This window comes from Heterodontus francisci, chromosome 32 (genome assembly GCF_036365525.1).
Source record: "Heterodontus francisci isolate sHetFra1 chromosome 32, sHetFra1.hap1, whole genome shotgun sequence".
In the NCBI taxonomy this organism is placed as follows: Eukaryota; Metazoa; Chordata; class Chondrichthyes; order Heterodontiformes; family Heterodontidae; genus Heterodontus; species Heterodontus francisci.
In genome coordinates this window covers 6,239,694-6,253,526 of record NC_090402.1, presented here as the reverse complement: position 1 = coordinate 6,253,526, position 13,833 = coordinate 6,239,694, and the positions used below count along the sequence as shown (strand labels likewise).

General features: G+C 51.4%; 1 protein-coding gene across 1 annotated transcript in view; it reads left to right on the top strand.

Moving 5' to 3' along the window:
* Positions 1 to 13,331, top strand: part of ptpa (protein phosphatase 2 phosphatase activator) — a 42,217-nt gene extending 28,886 nt beyond the window's left edge. The window contains exon 8 of the mRNA XM_068011840.1: positions 12,000 to 13,331. Within this exon, the coding sequence (XP_067867941.1) occupies positions 12,000 to 12,074 (75 nt within the window). The 3' untranslated portion in view covers positions 12,075 to 13,331. The remainder of the gene's footprint in view (positions 1 to 11,999) is intronic.
* Positions 13,332 to 13,833: the final 502 nt, after the last annotated feature.

The following is a 13,833-nucleotide window of genomic DNA, read 5'->3' as shown; positions in this document are numbered from 1 at the left end:
AGGTTCTGTCTGTCCTCTCAGGTGAACATTAGAGATCCCACGGCACTGTTTCAAAGAGGGAGGGAGTTCTGCTCAGTATCCTGTGACAAATATTTATTCCTCAACCAACATCACTAAAAAGACATTATCAGGTTGTTATCACATTGTTGTTTGTGGGAGCTTGCTGTGTGCCAATTGGCTGCTGCATTTCCTACATTCCAACAGTTCCAACATACTTCATTGACTTTGAGATGTCCTGAGGTTGTGAAAGGTGCGACAGAAATGCAAGTTATTTTTCTTGCTTCCTTTTCGAAAAGGTGCAGCAGCGCCTGCAGGAATGGAGAGTGGAAAATTGGAGGGTGGGGGAGGGGTTGTAGGAAAGGGGCAGATATCCAGTTTCCACTACTGACGACATTTATTTTGCGGGCGTATCTTGGGGTCATTGTTGCTCAAGTCCTTGGGCATCAACTGTGTGATGAAGTACTGCTGTGTGGGGAAACTGTTGCTCATTCATGTGATCCTCTACGCAGCACTTTGCATCATTTGTGGCTTAAAGTTTTGGTTTAAAACCCACCGAGACAGTGATTCACACTGTGAGGGACGTTATCCTGCAGGTTTTGGTGGGGTACAGGGAAACCTGAGTGGACAGCTGAGGTGTCAAGAACTGCAATCTAGAGCCTGAGCCTGAGCCCCTCCACACACTGCAAACAAACTGCTGAAGCTCGTAGTTATTTATTTAGAGATACAGCACTGAAACAGGCCCTTCGGCCCACCGAGTCTGTGCTGACCATCAACCACCCATTTATACTAATCCTACATTAATCCCATATTCCCTACCACATCCTCACAATTCTCCTACCACCTACCTACACTAGGGGAAATTTATAATAGCCAATTTACCTATCAACCTGCAAGTCTTTGGCTGTGGGAGGAAACCGGAGCACCCGGAGGAAACCCACGCTGTCACAGGGAGAACTTGCAAACTCCACACAGGCAGTGCCCAGAATCGAACCCGGGCTGCTGGAGCTGTGAGGCTGTGGTGCTAACCGCTGTGCCGCCCAAAGTTGCTCTTTTATGGAGCAGCGACTTGTCAGTAAATCCTCTAATAATTTATTCCGAGTTGTAAAACTTGCTCTGGACAGTTTCAGACTCTGCAGTCCTTTTTTTAAAAAAAAAATTGATCACCTGGGATTTGGAGCTGCCCATTCAAAACTAGGAGGTGTTGGAGTGAATCACAGTGATGCCGTACAGGGTGGACACTAGCCCGTACAGGGTAGACACTAGCCCTCGGCCTCTACGTGTGGGTAGGCTGTGCTAAATTTGAACTTGGCAGTGAAACACATTTAAGATGGTAGCCATAGCCTCCACAACTAAACTTTGAAGTTCCCAATTACAGATAAAGGAAAGAAGCAAAGAACTTGCATTTATATGTCTCCTTTCATGACCTCAGGCCATTTCAAATGCTTTAAAACCAATGAAGTAGTTTTTGAAGCGTAGTCACTGTTGCAGAGTAGGAAACACAGCAGCCACTTTGTGCACAGCACGACCCCACAAATAGCAGTGCAATACTGACTACTGTACAAGTAACCCAGAGACCCAGGGTATTGCTCTGGGGACATGGGTTCGAATCCCACCACAGCGGAAGGTGGAATTTGAATTCAATTAATAAATCTGGTATCAAAAAAAAAAGCTAGTTTAATGATGGCCATGAAATCATTGTCGATTGTTGTAAAAAAAAACCCATCTGGTTCACTAATGTCCTTTTAGGGAAGGAAATCTGCTGTCCTTTCCTGGTCTGGCCTACATGTGACTCCAGACCCACAGCAATCTGGTTGACTCTTACATGCCCTCTGAAATGGCCTAGCAAGCCACTCAGTTGTATATACCCGCCTCAAAGTCAATAAAAAGGAATGAAACCTAACAGACCACCCGGCATTGACCTAGGCACCGGAAACGACAATGGCAAACCCAGCCCTGTCGACCCTGCAAAGTCCTCCTCACTAACATCTGGGGGCTTGTGCCAAAGTTGGGAGAGCTGTCCCACAGACTAGTCAAGCAACAGCCTGACATAGTCATACTCACGGAATCATAGTTACAGACAATGTCCCAGACATTGCAATCACTATCCCAGGGTATGTCCTGTCCCACCGGCAGGACAGACCCAGCAGAGGTGGCGGCACAGTGGTATGTAGTTGGGAGGGAGTTGTCTTGGGAGTCCTCAACATCGACTGCAGACCCCATGAAGTTTCATGGCATCAGGTCAAACATGGGCAAGGAAACCTCCTGCTGATTACCACCTACTGACTTCCCTCAGCTGATGAGTCAGTATTCCTCCATGTTGAACAGCACTTGGAGGAAGCACTGAGGGTGGCAAGGGCGTAGAATGTACTCTGGGTGGGGGACTTCAATGTCCATCACCATGAGTGGCTCGGTAGCACCACTACTGACCGAGCTGGCCGAGTCCTAAAGGACATATCTGCTAGACTGGGTCTGCGGCAGGTGGTGAGGGAAGCAACAAAAGGGAAAAACATACTTGACCTCGTCCTCACCAATCTGCCTGCTGCAGATGCTTCTGTCCATGACAGTATTGGTAGGAGTGACCACCGCACAGTCCTTGTGGAGACGAAGTCCGGCCTTCACATTGAGGATACTGTCCATCGTGTTGTGTGGTACTATCACCGTGCTAAATGGGATAGATTTCAAACAGATCTAGCAATGCAAAACTGGGCATCCATGAGGCACTGTGGGCCATCAGCAGCAGCAGAATTGTACTCAACCACAATCTTTAACCTCATGGCCTGGCATATCCCCCACTCTACCATTACCATCAAGCCAGGAGACCAACCCTGGTTCAATGAAGAGTGCAGGAGGGCATGCCAGGAGCAGCACCAAGCATTCCTCAAAATGAGGTGTCAGCCTCGTGAAGCTACAACCCAGGACTACTTGCTTGCCAAGCTGCGTAAGCAGCATGCAATAGACATAGCTAAGCGATCCCATAACCAACGGATCAGATCTAAGCTCTGCAGTCCTGCCACATCCAATGAATGGTGGTGGACAATTAAACAACTAACTGGAGGAAGTGGCTCCACAAATATCCCCATCCTCAATGATGGGGGAGCCCAGCGCATCAGTGCGAAGGATAAGGCTGAAGCATTTGCAACAATCTTCAGCCAGAAGTGCTGAGTTGATGATCCATCTTGGCCACATCCTGAAGTCCCCAGCATCACAGATGCCAGACTTCAGCCAATTCGATTCACTCCGCGCGATATCAAGAAACGACTGAAGGCACTGGATACTGCAAAAGCTATGGGCCCTGACAATATTCCGGCAATAGTACTGAAGACCTGTGCTCCAGAACTTGCCGCACCCCAAGCCAAGCTGTTCCAGTACAGCTACAACACTGGCATCTACCCGGCAATGTGGAAAATTGCCCAGGTATGTCCGACACACAAAAAGCACCTTCAATCATAAGGTCAGAAGTGGGGATGTTCGCTGATGATTGCACAATGTTCAGCACCATTCGCAACTTCTCAGATACTGAAGCAGTCTGTGTAGAAATGCAGCAAGTCCTGAACAATATCCAGGTTTGGGCTGATAAGTGGCAAGTAACATTCATGCCACACAAGTGCCAGGCAATGACTATCTCCAACAAGAGAGAATCTAACCATCTCGCCTTGTCATTTAATGGCATTACCATCACTGAATGCCCCACTATCAACATCCTAGCGGCTACCATTGACCAGAAACTGAACTGGAGTAGCCATATAAATACTGTGGCTACAAGAGCAGGTCAGAGGCTAGGAATCCTGTGGCGAGTAACTCACCACCTGACTCCCCAAAGCCTGTCCACCATCTACAAGGCACAAGTCAGGAGTGTGATGGAATACTCTCCACTTGCCTGGATGGGTGCAGCTCCAACAACATTCAAGAAGCTCGACATCATCCAGGACAAAGCAGCCCGCTTGATTGGCAGCCCATCCACAAACATTCACTCCCTCCACCACCGATGCACAGTGGCAGCAGTGTGTACCATCTGCAAGATGCACTGCAGCAATGCACCAAGGCTCCTTAGACAGCACCTTCCAAACCTGCAACTTCTACCAACTAGAAGGACAAGGGCAGCAAATGCATGGGAACACCACCACCTGCAAGTTCCCCTCCAAGTCACGAATGAATAAAAAAACACATAATCTGTTTTAGTGATATTCGTTGAGAGATAAATATTGGCCAGGACACCGGGGAGAACACCCCTGCTCTTCTTCCAGTTGGCAGTGCGTTGCTCTCTCAGTCCTGCCCCTCCGGCAGTGCGCCGCTCCCTCAGTACTGGAGTGTCCATCTAGTTTACACAGTCAAGTCTGTTGGGCTTGAACCTGTGACTATTTAACTCTGAGGCAAGGGGCCTACCCGCTAAGCCATGGCTGGCACCTTGCTATAATCGTGAAGTCTTTTTGACATGTGTTGCAATTTTACGAGGGCGTGGGGGTGAAGCGGAGGTTGTTGTTTCCTTTTCTCATTCTGCACTCCACTTCCCTTTCCTTCAGAAACTGACACTCACTGGAGTTCAATTCAACTGGTGGAAGTGTCCCTGAGACCATGCCCCAGCAGGGCTCAGGGCCTATGGGCCCATGCCCAACTGACCATCTTTGTGTCTGAGCATCACAGTCCTGACTGATCCTGTCCTCGTGCAGTATCCAGATACGTGTTACTGTTTCAGCAGCTGTTACTAGGTGCTGAGGGAAGGAATACTGCTCATAGCGAGTGTTTACACTATCACCAGAATTCCACCTACAGTACTTTTTATTCCTAAGAAATAACTCTGCTACTCCCCTCTGTTGATGAAGCTGACTCTGATGACCCATCGCCCATGCTCAAGGGTGGGTGGCAGTGTATGGACGCGCCCGTGATTCACCCACATGTACAAGAGAGTGAAAACCTCCCTGAACAGGGGACTAGAGAAGCTGAGGGACAGCAATGCCCAGGACTGCTGCCAAATACTGTCTACCGGCCAGTTTCTGAATGGCACATTGGTACATGAAAAGGGGCTTCAGAGAGTCTACCCTCTCAGCTACGTGGTGGTACAGGGCAGATGGTGTGGGTAGTGGGACAGAGTTGAGCGGTGTGTGTGCTGGGAATGGTTGTAGATTTGGGATGGGGAGAAAAGTTTGAGAGGGAGGGGCTGACCTCACTCTACAAATGGACTGTCTCTTTAAGCTGTTGGCGTAGGAGGAAGTGTTGGAGACAGCAGTCGTGGGCAAGGCCTCCTTCCTGGAGCACAGTCGCTCCACCAGAGGAAGCTGTGCTAAATGTTTCTCGAGGCAAAACGCAACACAAAAGGCAGCCTGTTACTGAGGCAGGCTGTTGGGAGACAGGCAGGAACCTGTGTGGTTCTTTTACTTCATTCCCACTCCCTTCAGAAATGTTATTCAAACTTTGATTAAATTGTTCCTTCTGGAGCGGTTAGAGTTTTTCAGTTTGAGCAGCTTACTTTACTTTATTTTTAAGTTCAGAAATGCTTTTTTAAAAAATGCGTTTGCATCAAATTTACAGTGAAACAACAGGCCATTCGGCCCATCTGCTCCATGCTGGTGTTTATGCTCCATAGGAGCCTCCTCCCACCCCTCTTCATCTCACCCTATCACCATAATCCTTTTATTCCTTTCTCCCTCATGTGTTTATCCAGCTTCCCCTTAAATGCATCGATACTATTCACCTCAACCACTCCCTGTGGTAGTGAGTTCCACATTCTCACCACTCTCTGGGGAAAGATTCTTGCCTCTGAACCAGACTGCTGTGGGTTCAAGTCACACTCCAGAGACCCGAGCACAAAATCCAGCTGACCCGCAAGTTTTGCAGCACAGCAAGTTTTTTTTTTAAACGGGTGAAAAGGAAGAATGTGCAGGTTTTGAGTGAATTGCTCCTTCTGAGAGTCAGCGCAGACACAATGGACCGAATGGCCCCCTTCAGCGCTGTATTCATTCTGATTTCTGTACTTACTTCCCTTTTTAGGGAAGAATGATTGATTTGGAAAATCTTGCGAAGGGTTTGAATTTGTTGCTGCCTAATCTTGCCGGGGTTCGGGATCCACGAGCTTTCTGGTACCATGCTCGAGTGGCCGTTAGTCGCGCGTCGGCCCAGGCAGTGTGCATCGGCAGGCTATTGAACTGTGTGGGGCATCGTGGCCAAGCACTGGAGAGTGGTTGTTGAGATTTTTTTTTTTTTCTATTTCCGCTCCCCAGCTCAATAGCAAGGCACCTGGTGCAGCTGCCCGCCGATCAGTAACTCGGCGCTGGCTGAGCCTCAAACGGTTGGCTGTTGTCGGGTCGGGCCCGGGTCGGGTTTGGGTTGGCTGTTGTCGGGTCGGGCCCGGGTCGGGTTCGGGTTGGCTGTTGTCAGGTCGGGTTTGGGTTGGCTGTTGTCGGGTCGGGCCCGGGTTGGGTTCGGGTTGGCTGTTGTCGGGTCGGGCCCGGGTCGGGTTCGGGTTGGCTGTTGTCGGGTCGGGTTTGGGTTGGCTGTTGTCGGGTCGGGCCCGGGTCGGGCCCGGGTTGGCTGTTGTCGGGTCGGGCCCGGGTTGGCTGTTGTCGGGTCGGGCCCGGGTTGGCTGTTGTCGGGTCGGGCCCGGGTTGGCTCGGGTCGGGCCCGGGTCAGGTTCGGGTTGGCTCTTGTCGGGTCCGGGTCCGGGTCGGGCCCGGGTTGGCTCTTGTCGGGTCGGGTCGGGTCGGGTCCGGGTTGGCTCTTGTCGGGTCGGGCCCGGGTTGGCTCTTGCCGGGCCCGGGTTGGCTCTTGTCGGGCCGGGCCCGGGTTGGCTCTTGTCGGGCCGGGCCCGGGTTGGCTCTTGTCGGGCCGGGCCCGGGTTGGCTCTTGTCGGGTCCGGGCCCGGGTTGGCTCTTGTCGGGTCCGGGCCCGGGTTGGCTCTTGTCGGGTCCGGGCCCGGGTTGGCTCTTGTCGGGTCCGGGCCCGGGTTGGCTCTTGTCGGGTCCGGGCCCGGGTTGGCTCTTGTCGGGTCCGGGCCCGGGTTGGCTCTTGTCGGGTCCGGGCCCGGGTTGGCTCTTGTCGGGTCCGGGCCCGGGTTGGCTCTTGTCGGGTCCGGGCCCGGGTTGGCTCTTGTCGGGTCCGGGTCGGGCCCGGGTTGGCTCTTGTCGGGTCCGGGTCGGGCCCGGGTTGGCTCTTGTCGGGTCGGGCCCGGGTTGGCTCTTGTCGGGTCCGGGTCCGGGTCGGGTCCGGGTTGGCTCTTGTCGGGTCCGGGTCCGGGTTGGCTCTTGTCGGGTCGGGTCCGGGTCGAGTTCGGGTTGGCTCTTGTCGGGTCGGGTCCGGGTCGAGTTCGGGTTGGCTCTTGTCGGGTCGGGTTTGGGTTGGCTGTTGTCGGGTCGGGCCTGGGTCGGGTTTGGGTTGGCTGTTGTCGGGTCGGGCCCGGGTCGGGTTCGGGTTGGCTCTTGTCGGGCCCGGGTTGGCTCTTGTCGGGTCCGGGTCGGGCCCGGGTTGGCTCTTGTCGGGTCCGGGTCGGGCCCGGGTTGGCTCTTGTCGGGTCCGGGTCGGGCCCGGGTTGGCTCTTGTCGGGTCGGGCCCGGGTTGGCTCTTGTCGGGTCGGGCCCGGGTTGGCTCTTGTCGGGTCCGGGTCCGGGTTGGCTCTTGTCGGGTCCGGGTCCGGGTTGGCTCTTGTCGGGTCCGGGTCCGGGTTGGCTCTTGTCGGGTCCGGGTCCGGGTTGGCTCTTGTCGGGTCCGGGTCCGGGTTGGCTCTTGTCGGGTCCGGGTCCGGGTTGGCTCTTGTCGGGTCCGGGTCCGGGTTGGCTCTTGTCGGGTCCGGGTCCGGGTTGGCTCTTGTCGGGTCCGGGTCCGGGTTGGCTCTTGTCGGGTCCGGGTCCGGGTTGGCTCTTGTCGGGTCCGGGTCCGGGTTGGCTCTTGTCGGGTCCGGGTCCGGGTTGGCTCTTGTCGGGTCCGGGTCCGGGTTGGCTCTTGTCGGGTCCGGGTCCGGGTTGGCTCTTGTCGGGTCCGGGTCCGGGTTGGCTCTTGTCGGGTCCGGGTCCGGGTTGGCTCTTGTCGGGTCCGGGTCCGGGTTGGCTCTTGTCGGGTCCGGGTCCGGGTTGGCTCTTGTCGGGTCCGGGTCCGGGTTGGCTCTTGTCGGGTCCGGGTCCGGGTTGGCTCTTGACGGGTCCGGGTCCGGGTCGGGCCCGGGTTGGCTGTTGTCGGGTCGGGCCCGGGTTGGCTGTTGTCGGGTCGGGCCCGGGTTGGCTGTTGTCGGGTCGGGCCCGGGTTGGCTGTTGTCGGGTCGGGCCCGGGTTGGCTGTTGTCGGGTCGGGCCCGGGTTGGCTGTTGTCGGGTCGGGCCCGGGTTGGCTGTTGTCGGGTCGGGCCCGGGTTGGCTGTTGTCGGGTCGGGCCCGGGTTGGCTGTTGTCGGGTCGGGCCCGGGTTGGCTGTTGTCGGGTCGGGCCCGGGTTGGCTGTTGTCGGGTCGGGCCCGGGTTGGCTGTTGTCGGGTCGGGCCCGGGTTGGCTGTTGTCGGGTCGGGCCCGGGTTGGCTGTTGTCGGGTCGGGCCCGGGTTGGCTGTTGTCGGGTCGGGCCCGGGTTGGCTGTTGTCGGGTCGGGCCCGGGTTGGCTGTTGTCGGGTCGGGCCCGGGTTGGCTGTTGTCGGGTCCGGGTCCGGGTTGGCTGTTGTCGGGTCCGGGTCCGGGTTGGCTCTTGTCGGGTCCGGGCCCGGGTTGGCTCTTGTCGGGTCCGGGCCCGGGTTGGCTCTTGTCGGGTCCGGGCCCGGGTTGGCTCTTGTCGGGTCCGGGCCCGGGTTGGCTCTTGTCGGGTCCGGGCCCGGGTTGGCTCTTGTCGGGTCCGGGCCCGGGTTGGCTCTTGTCGGGTCCGGGTCCGGGTCGGGCCCGGGTTCGGGTTGGCTGTTGTCGGGTCGGTTTTTAATTTTATACCCGAGCTAGGTTTTAATCCCATTCCCCCTGCTGTTTCCCCATAGCCCTGAAAATTTTTCATTTTCAAGTATTTATCCAATTCTCTTTTGAAAGTTACTACTGAATCTGCTTCAACTGCCCTTTCAGGCTGCGCGTTCCAGATCACAACAACTCACAGCGTTAAATTCTCCTCGTCTCCCCCTCTGGTTCTTTGCCAATTATCTTAAATCTGTGCCCTCTGGTTACTAACCTTCCTGCTAGTGAAAACCGTTTCTCCTTATTTACTCTATAAAAATCCTTCATAATTTTGAACATTTCTATTTAATGAGTTTTGACAGGATATTTGCCTCTGGACTGGATTTGGGGGTGCATGGGGTTGTTGGCTGACAGTTCCCCCTGGGCCACATGTAGCATCTAACTGTCGCTCAGCTGACTCAATACAAAGCAGGGATCAAACCTGGTCCACGTACTGACAGGCATCTAGAGTCATAAAGTTATACGGCACAGGAACAGGCCCTTCGGCCCATCGTGTCTATGCCGGCCATCAAACAACTAACTATTCTAATCCCGTTTTCCAGCACTTGGCCTGTAGCCTTGTACGCTATGGCATTTCAAGTGCTCATCTAAATACTTCTTAAATGCTGTGAGGGTTCCTGCCTCCACCTCCCCTTCAGGCAGTGTGTTCCAGATTCCAACCACCCTCTGGGTGAAATTTTTTTTCCTCAAATCACCTCTAAACCTCCTGCCCCTGGTTATTGACCCCTCCACAAAGGGAAAAAGTTTCTTCCTATCTAACCTATCAATGCCCCTCATAATTTTGTATACCTCAATCATATCTCCCCTCAGCCTCTCTGCTCTAAGGAAAACAGCCCTAGCCTATCCAGTCTCTCTTCATAGCTGAAATGCTCCAGCCCAGGCAACATCCTGGTGAATCTCCTCTGCACCCTCTCCAGTGCAATCACATCCTTCCTATAGTGTGGTGCCCAGAACTGTACACAGTACTCCAGCTGTGGCCTGACTAGCATTTTATACAGCTCCATCATAACCTCCCTGCTCTTATATTCTATGCCTCAGCTAATAAAGCCAAGTATCCCATATGCCTTCCTAACCACCTGATCTACCTGTGCTGCTGCCTTCAGTGATCTGTGGACAAATACACCAAGGTCCCTCTGTACTCCCTAGGGTCTTGCCATCCATTGTATATTCCCTTGCCTTGTTAGTCCTCCCAAAATGCATCACCTCACACTTCTCAGGATTAAATTCCATTTGCCATTGCTCTGCCCATCTTACCAGCCCATCTATATCGTCCTGTAATCTAAGGCTTTCCTCCTCACTATTTACGACACCTCCATGGGTCGCCATGACATTGCTTTCTAAGTTACTTTTCTCCCAGTCTCCCTTGGTCTATTTTTTAGGAACTTTACTATGTATCTAACCCCGTTTTTTTTTTATCTAACCCCGTGCTGTACCTGTCCTGGGAGTGTTTGATGGGGACAGTGTAGATGGAGCTTTTCCTCTGTATCTCCCATCCTGTACCTGCCCTGTACGTGTTCGATACTGTCAGTTTATAATGAGCATAAAACACATTTTTTAATTCATTCCTTTAATGTGGGCGTCACTGGCAAGGGCACCATTTTTTTTTGCCCATTTCGAATGGCCCTTGAGAAGGTGGTGGTGAGTTGTTTATTCAATACAATGCAGAGGCTTGCTAGACGATTTCAGAGGGCAGTTAAGAGTCAATCATTTTGCTGTGGGCCTGGAGTCACATATAGACCAGACTGGGTTTGGACTGCAGATTTAAAGGACATTAGCGAACCAGATGGAATTTTAGTATAATCCAGTAGTTTCATGGTCACCACTGCTGAGATTAGCTTTTTATTCCAGATTTATTTAATTAATTGAATTTAAATTCCCCAGCTGCTGTGGTGGGATTTAAACTTGTGCCTCTGGATTACTAGTCCACTAACATAACAACTATGCCTCTGTACCTCCTGTTTCATGGAACTCTGCTCATCCTTCCTGTTGCTTTGGGCGACTCTCTGCTTTGAGCTCTGGGTGACGTCAGTTTGAAAGATTGTTCATTGTTGGTCATCTCTCAGCTCCTGCCATCCTTATGCGTGCCTAGACTGTGAGGCTTAATTAGCCACCAAGCTGCCAGGACCTCTGACAGATCCTCGTCACATTCCAAGCATTCCGGAACTCTCCCTGACTCCCGCGTTCACCCCCACCTGCTACGTCACTGACCTCTCAGAAGTTTTTTGTGGAAAGAGTTGAAAGTTAAAGTGGCTTTTTGTCCCATTGGTCTTGGCAGCCCTCAACTATTTGCCTCATAATCAGTGCATCAGAGAGAGGGGATAAAGAAAGAAAGACTTGCATTTCTATAGTGTCTTTCATGGCTTCAGGATGACCCAAATGCTTTACAACCAATGAACTGCTTTTGAAGTGTAGTCACTGTGTTGTAGTGATGTCAATTATAATTGTATTTTATCGGGGACCTTCGCGGGCAGTGCATTTTTAAAAGCCTATATACTGTCGGAGGATGAGAAGGAGTACCGGGCACAGGTAAAAATGAACTGGAGAGCGGGAGTGGAGACGTTGTAGTCTTGATTATGTGCAGGGAGGAGGAAGCATGTGTCAGGGGAACAAGTGAAGAAAGATCGGAGAGCAAGTAACCATAGTACTATCAATGAGAAGAGAGGAAAGGGGATAGAGATGTTGGAGGATAAACAACAAGTTGTATTTATGTCGCAACTTTAAAATAGTAAAATATCACAAGGCGCTACAAAGATGCAATTATCAAACAAAATTTGACAACGAGCCACAACAGGAGATATTAGTACATTGGCCAAAAGCTTGGTCAACGAGGAGATTTTAAGGAATGTATTAAAGGAGGAGAGAAAGAGGTGGAGAGGTTTAAGAGGGAATTCCAGAGCTTAGGGCCCAGGCAGCTGGAGGCACGGCCGCCAATGTGGAGCAAAAGGACTGGAGAAGGCACATGAGGCCATAGTTGGAGGACCGCAGTATTCTGGGAGGGTGGCAGGGCTGGAGATCGGGCGGCCAGCTCTTTTACTCTGTCTGGCAATGCAGGAGAGTTTTCCTTGATCTTGCTCCTAATGCTTCTCTTTTCCTTTCCAGTGCCTTGAGAAATTCCCAGTCATCCAGCACTTCAAATTTGGCAGCTTGCTCACCATTAACCCAGTGGGGTCCTGAGCCGAAGGAAAATGGATACCAGCACCATAGGCAGTCTGGTACCTCCCTACGGGCTGCAAGAAAAAAAAAACTTTCACCAAAACAAAAACCATGACAATTTTTTTTCCTTTTAATAGAAATTTTTTTTTCTTTGGTTTTGTTTTAAGTTTGGACATATCGCTGGAGTGAAATAGCGTGGACTTTTAACGGGGGCTCGCACTTCATGGGTGCAAACGGACATTGGCTGTCGGCCACTAGAGTTTGCCGGTTGGCACCACCTTATTTTTTTCCTCTCTGCAGCACAATCTTCATCTCGGGCATGACGACAAATCCAACCTGATAACTCAATTCGACTCCCACCGCACCTGGGCGATGCTCACGTGTCACAGTGCTTCCTCTGCTATGTCAGAGTTCTGAGTCCCTGCAGTTGGTTTAAAAATCGCCAGTTCCCTGACTGCCCTCTAACCCAATCTGTTTTTTTTTTAAATTAAAATCCATCAATTATTTGCCAGATTATACAATAATCTGAAGAATTCAACCTGTGCCATTGGAATAGCTCATTGGCAGGACTGAGGGGCGAGGAGAACTACACGAATGTTTTTTTTAAAAAAAACTAAAATCTAGAGAATGTGCTTTTGATACATTGGAAAAGAAATCTATGCTAATTAAATCAAACAAGTGGCATTTTAATTTTAAAAGAAAATAACTCGGATATTTACCGAATGCCGAATACTGGCTTGGTCCAAGGTTGTTCTCTGTTTCTCCCCAACCCAGCAGCCTGCTGCTGAGAGAGAATATCGATGCTTTTAATGAAATAATTCACTCTATAAAGGTATACATTTTTTAAAATATAAAATGGGGCTGTACATTGATGCAAAAAGTATCAGGTGCCCTGCTACCCCCTCCCCCATCCTTCCCTCCCCTCAGCATCCATTAGCTTTTCTTGAAATTAGTTTCTCTGGATTTTAAGTGTCAACTTTTAAATAAGGGAACCATTGCCAGTCACTGAAGTTTTCCATTACTGATTTGGTTGGATTTATTCGCAGCCTGCCATTCCTATTTAAACAGTAAGTATAAATCTTGTTAGACAAAGTATTAGGCAATGCAGTATTTAAAGGATGTTGAAAATCTCAGCCCTTTACGGTGTGTCTGCGTGTGTATCAATCCAGGAATGTTCAGAGGACTACGCCTGGAGTGTTTATCAATGACATTTAAAACCCTGGATGGAACCCACTCCTATAATGTTATTGCATATAATAAAAAATAAAATTAAAGGTACTGTGGTTTCTGCAAAACTATTTGGGGAAGATTTCTTTCTGTACCTTGAACATGCCAATGTACTGATGGAAAATTTGTATTGATAAAGATCTGTCTTTGGTTCAGCTGGTTGAGGTGGCTCGTAAGCCAGACAGGTCTCCCAGGTTTGATCCCTAGTCTGTGCTGAGACAGCTCACCTCAGCCAAGGTGGGAGTAGGGGCTAATACAACTGGCCTTGATACCCTGGGCTAGGAAAGAGAAAATGGACACAGGTCAATGTTGAGGTGAAGGCCACTGTCTTAAACCCATTGAATTGTCCAGTTCCCATTTCCTGGGGATGTGGGACTAATTGGATAGCTCTTTCAAACAGCTGGCACAGGGACAGTGGGCTGAATGGCCTCTTTCTATGTTGTATGATTCTATGATCTTGACTGCTAGCCAGTGACTGCTTCTAAGAGTGAGCAGCAGGAAGAACAAAGAGCAGGCTGAGGTGTGATGCTCGCTGACCGTGTGTAGAGCAAGC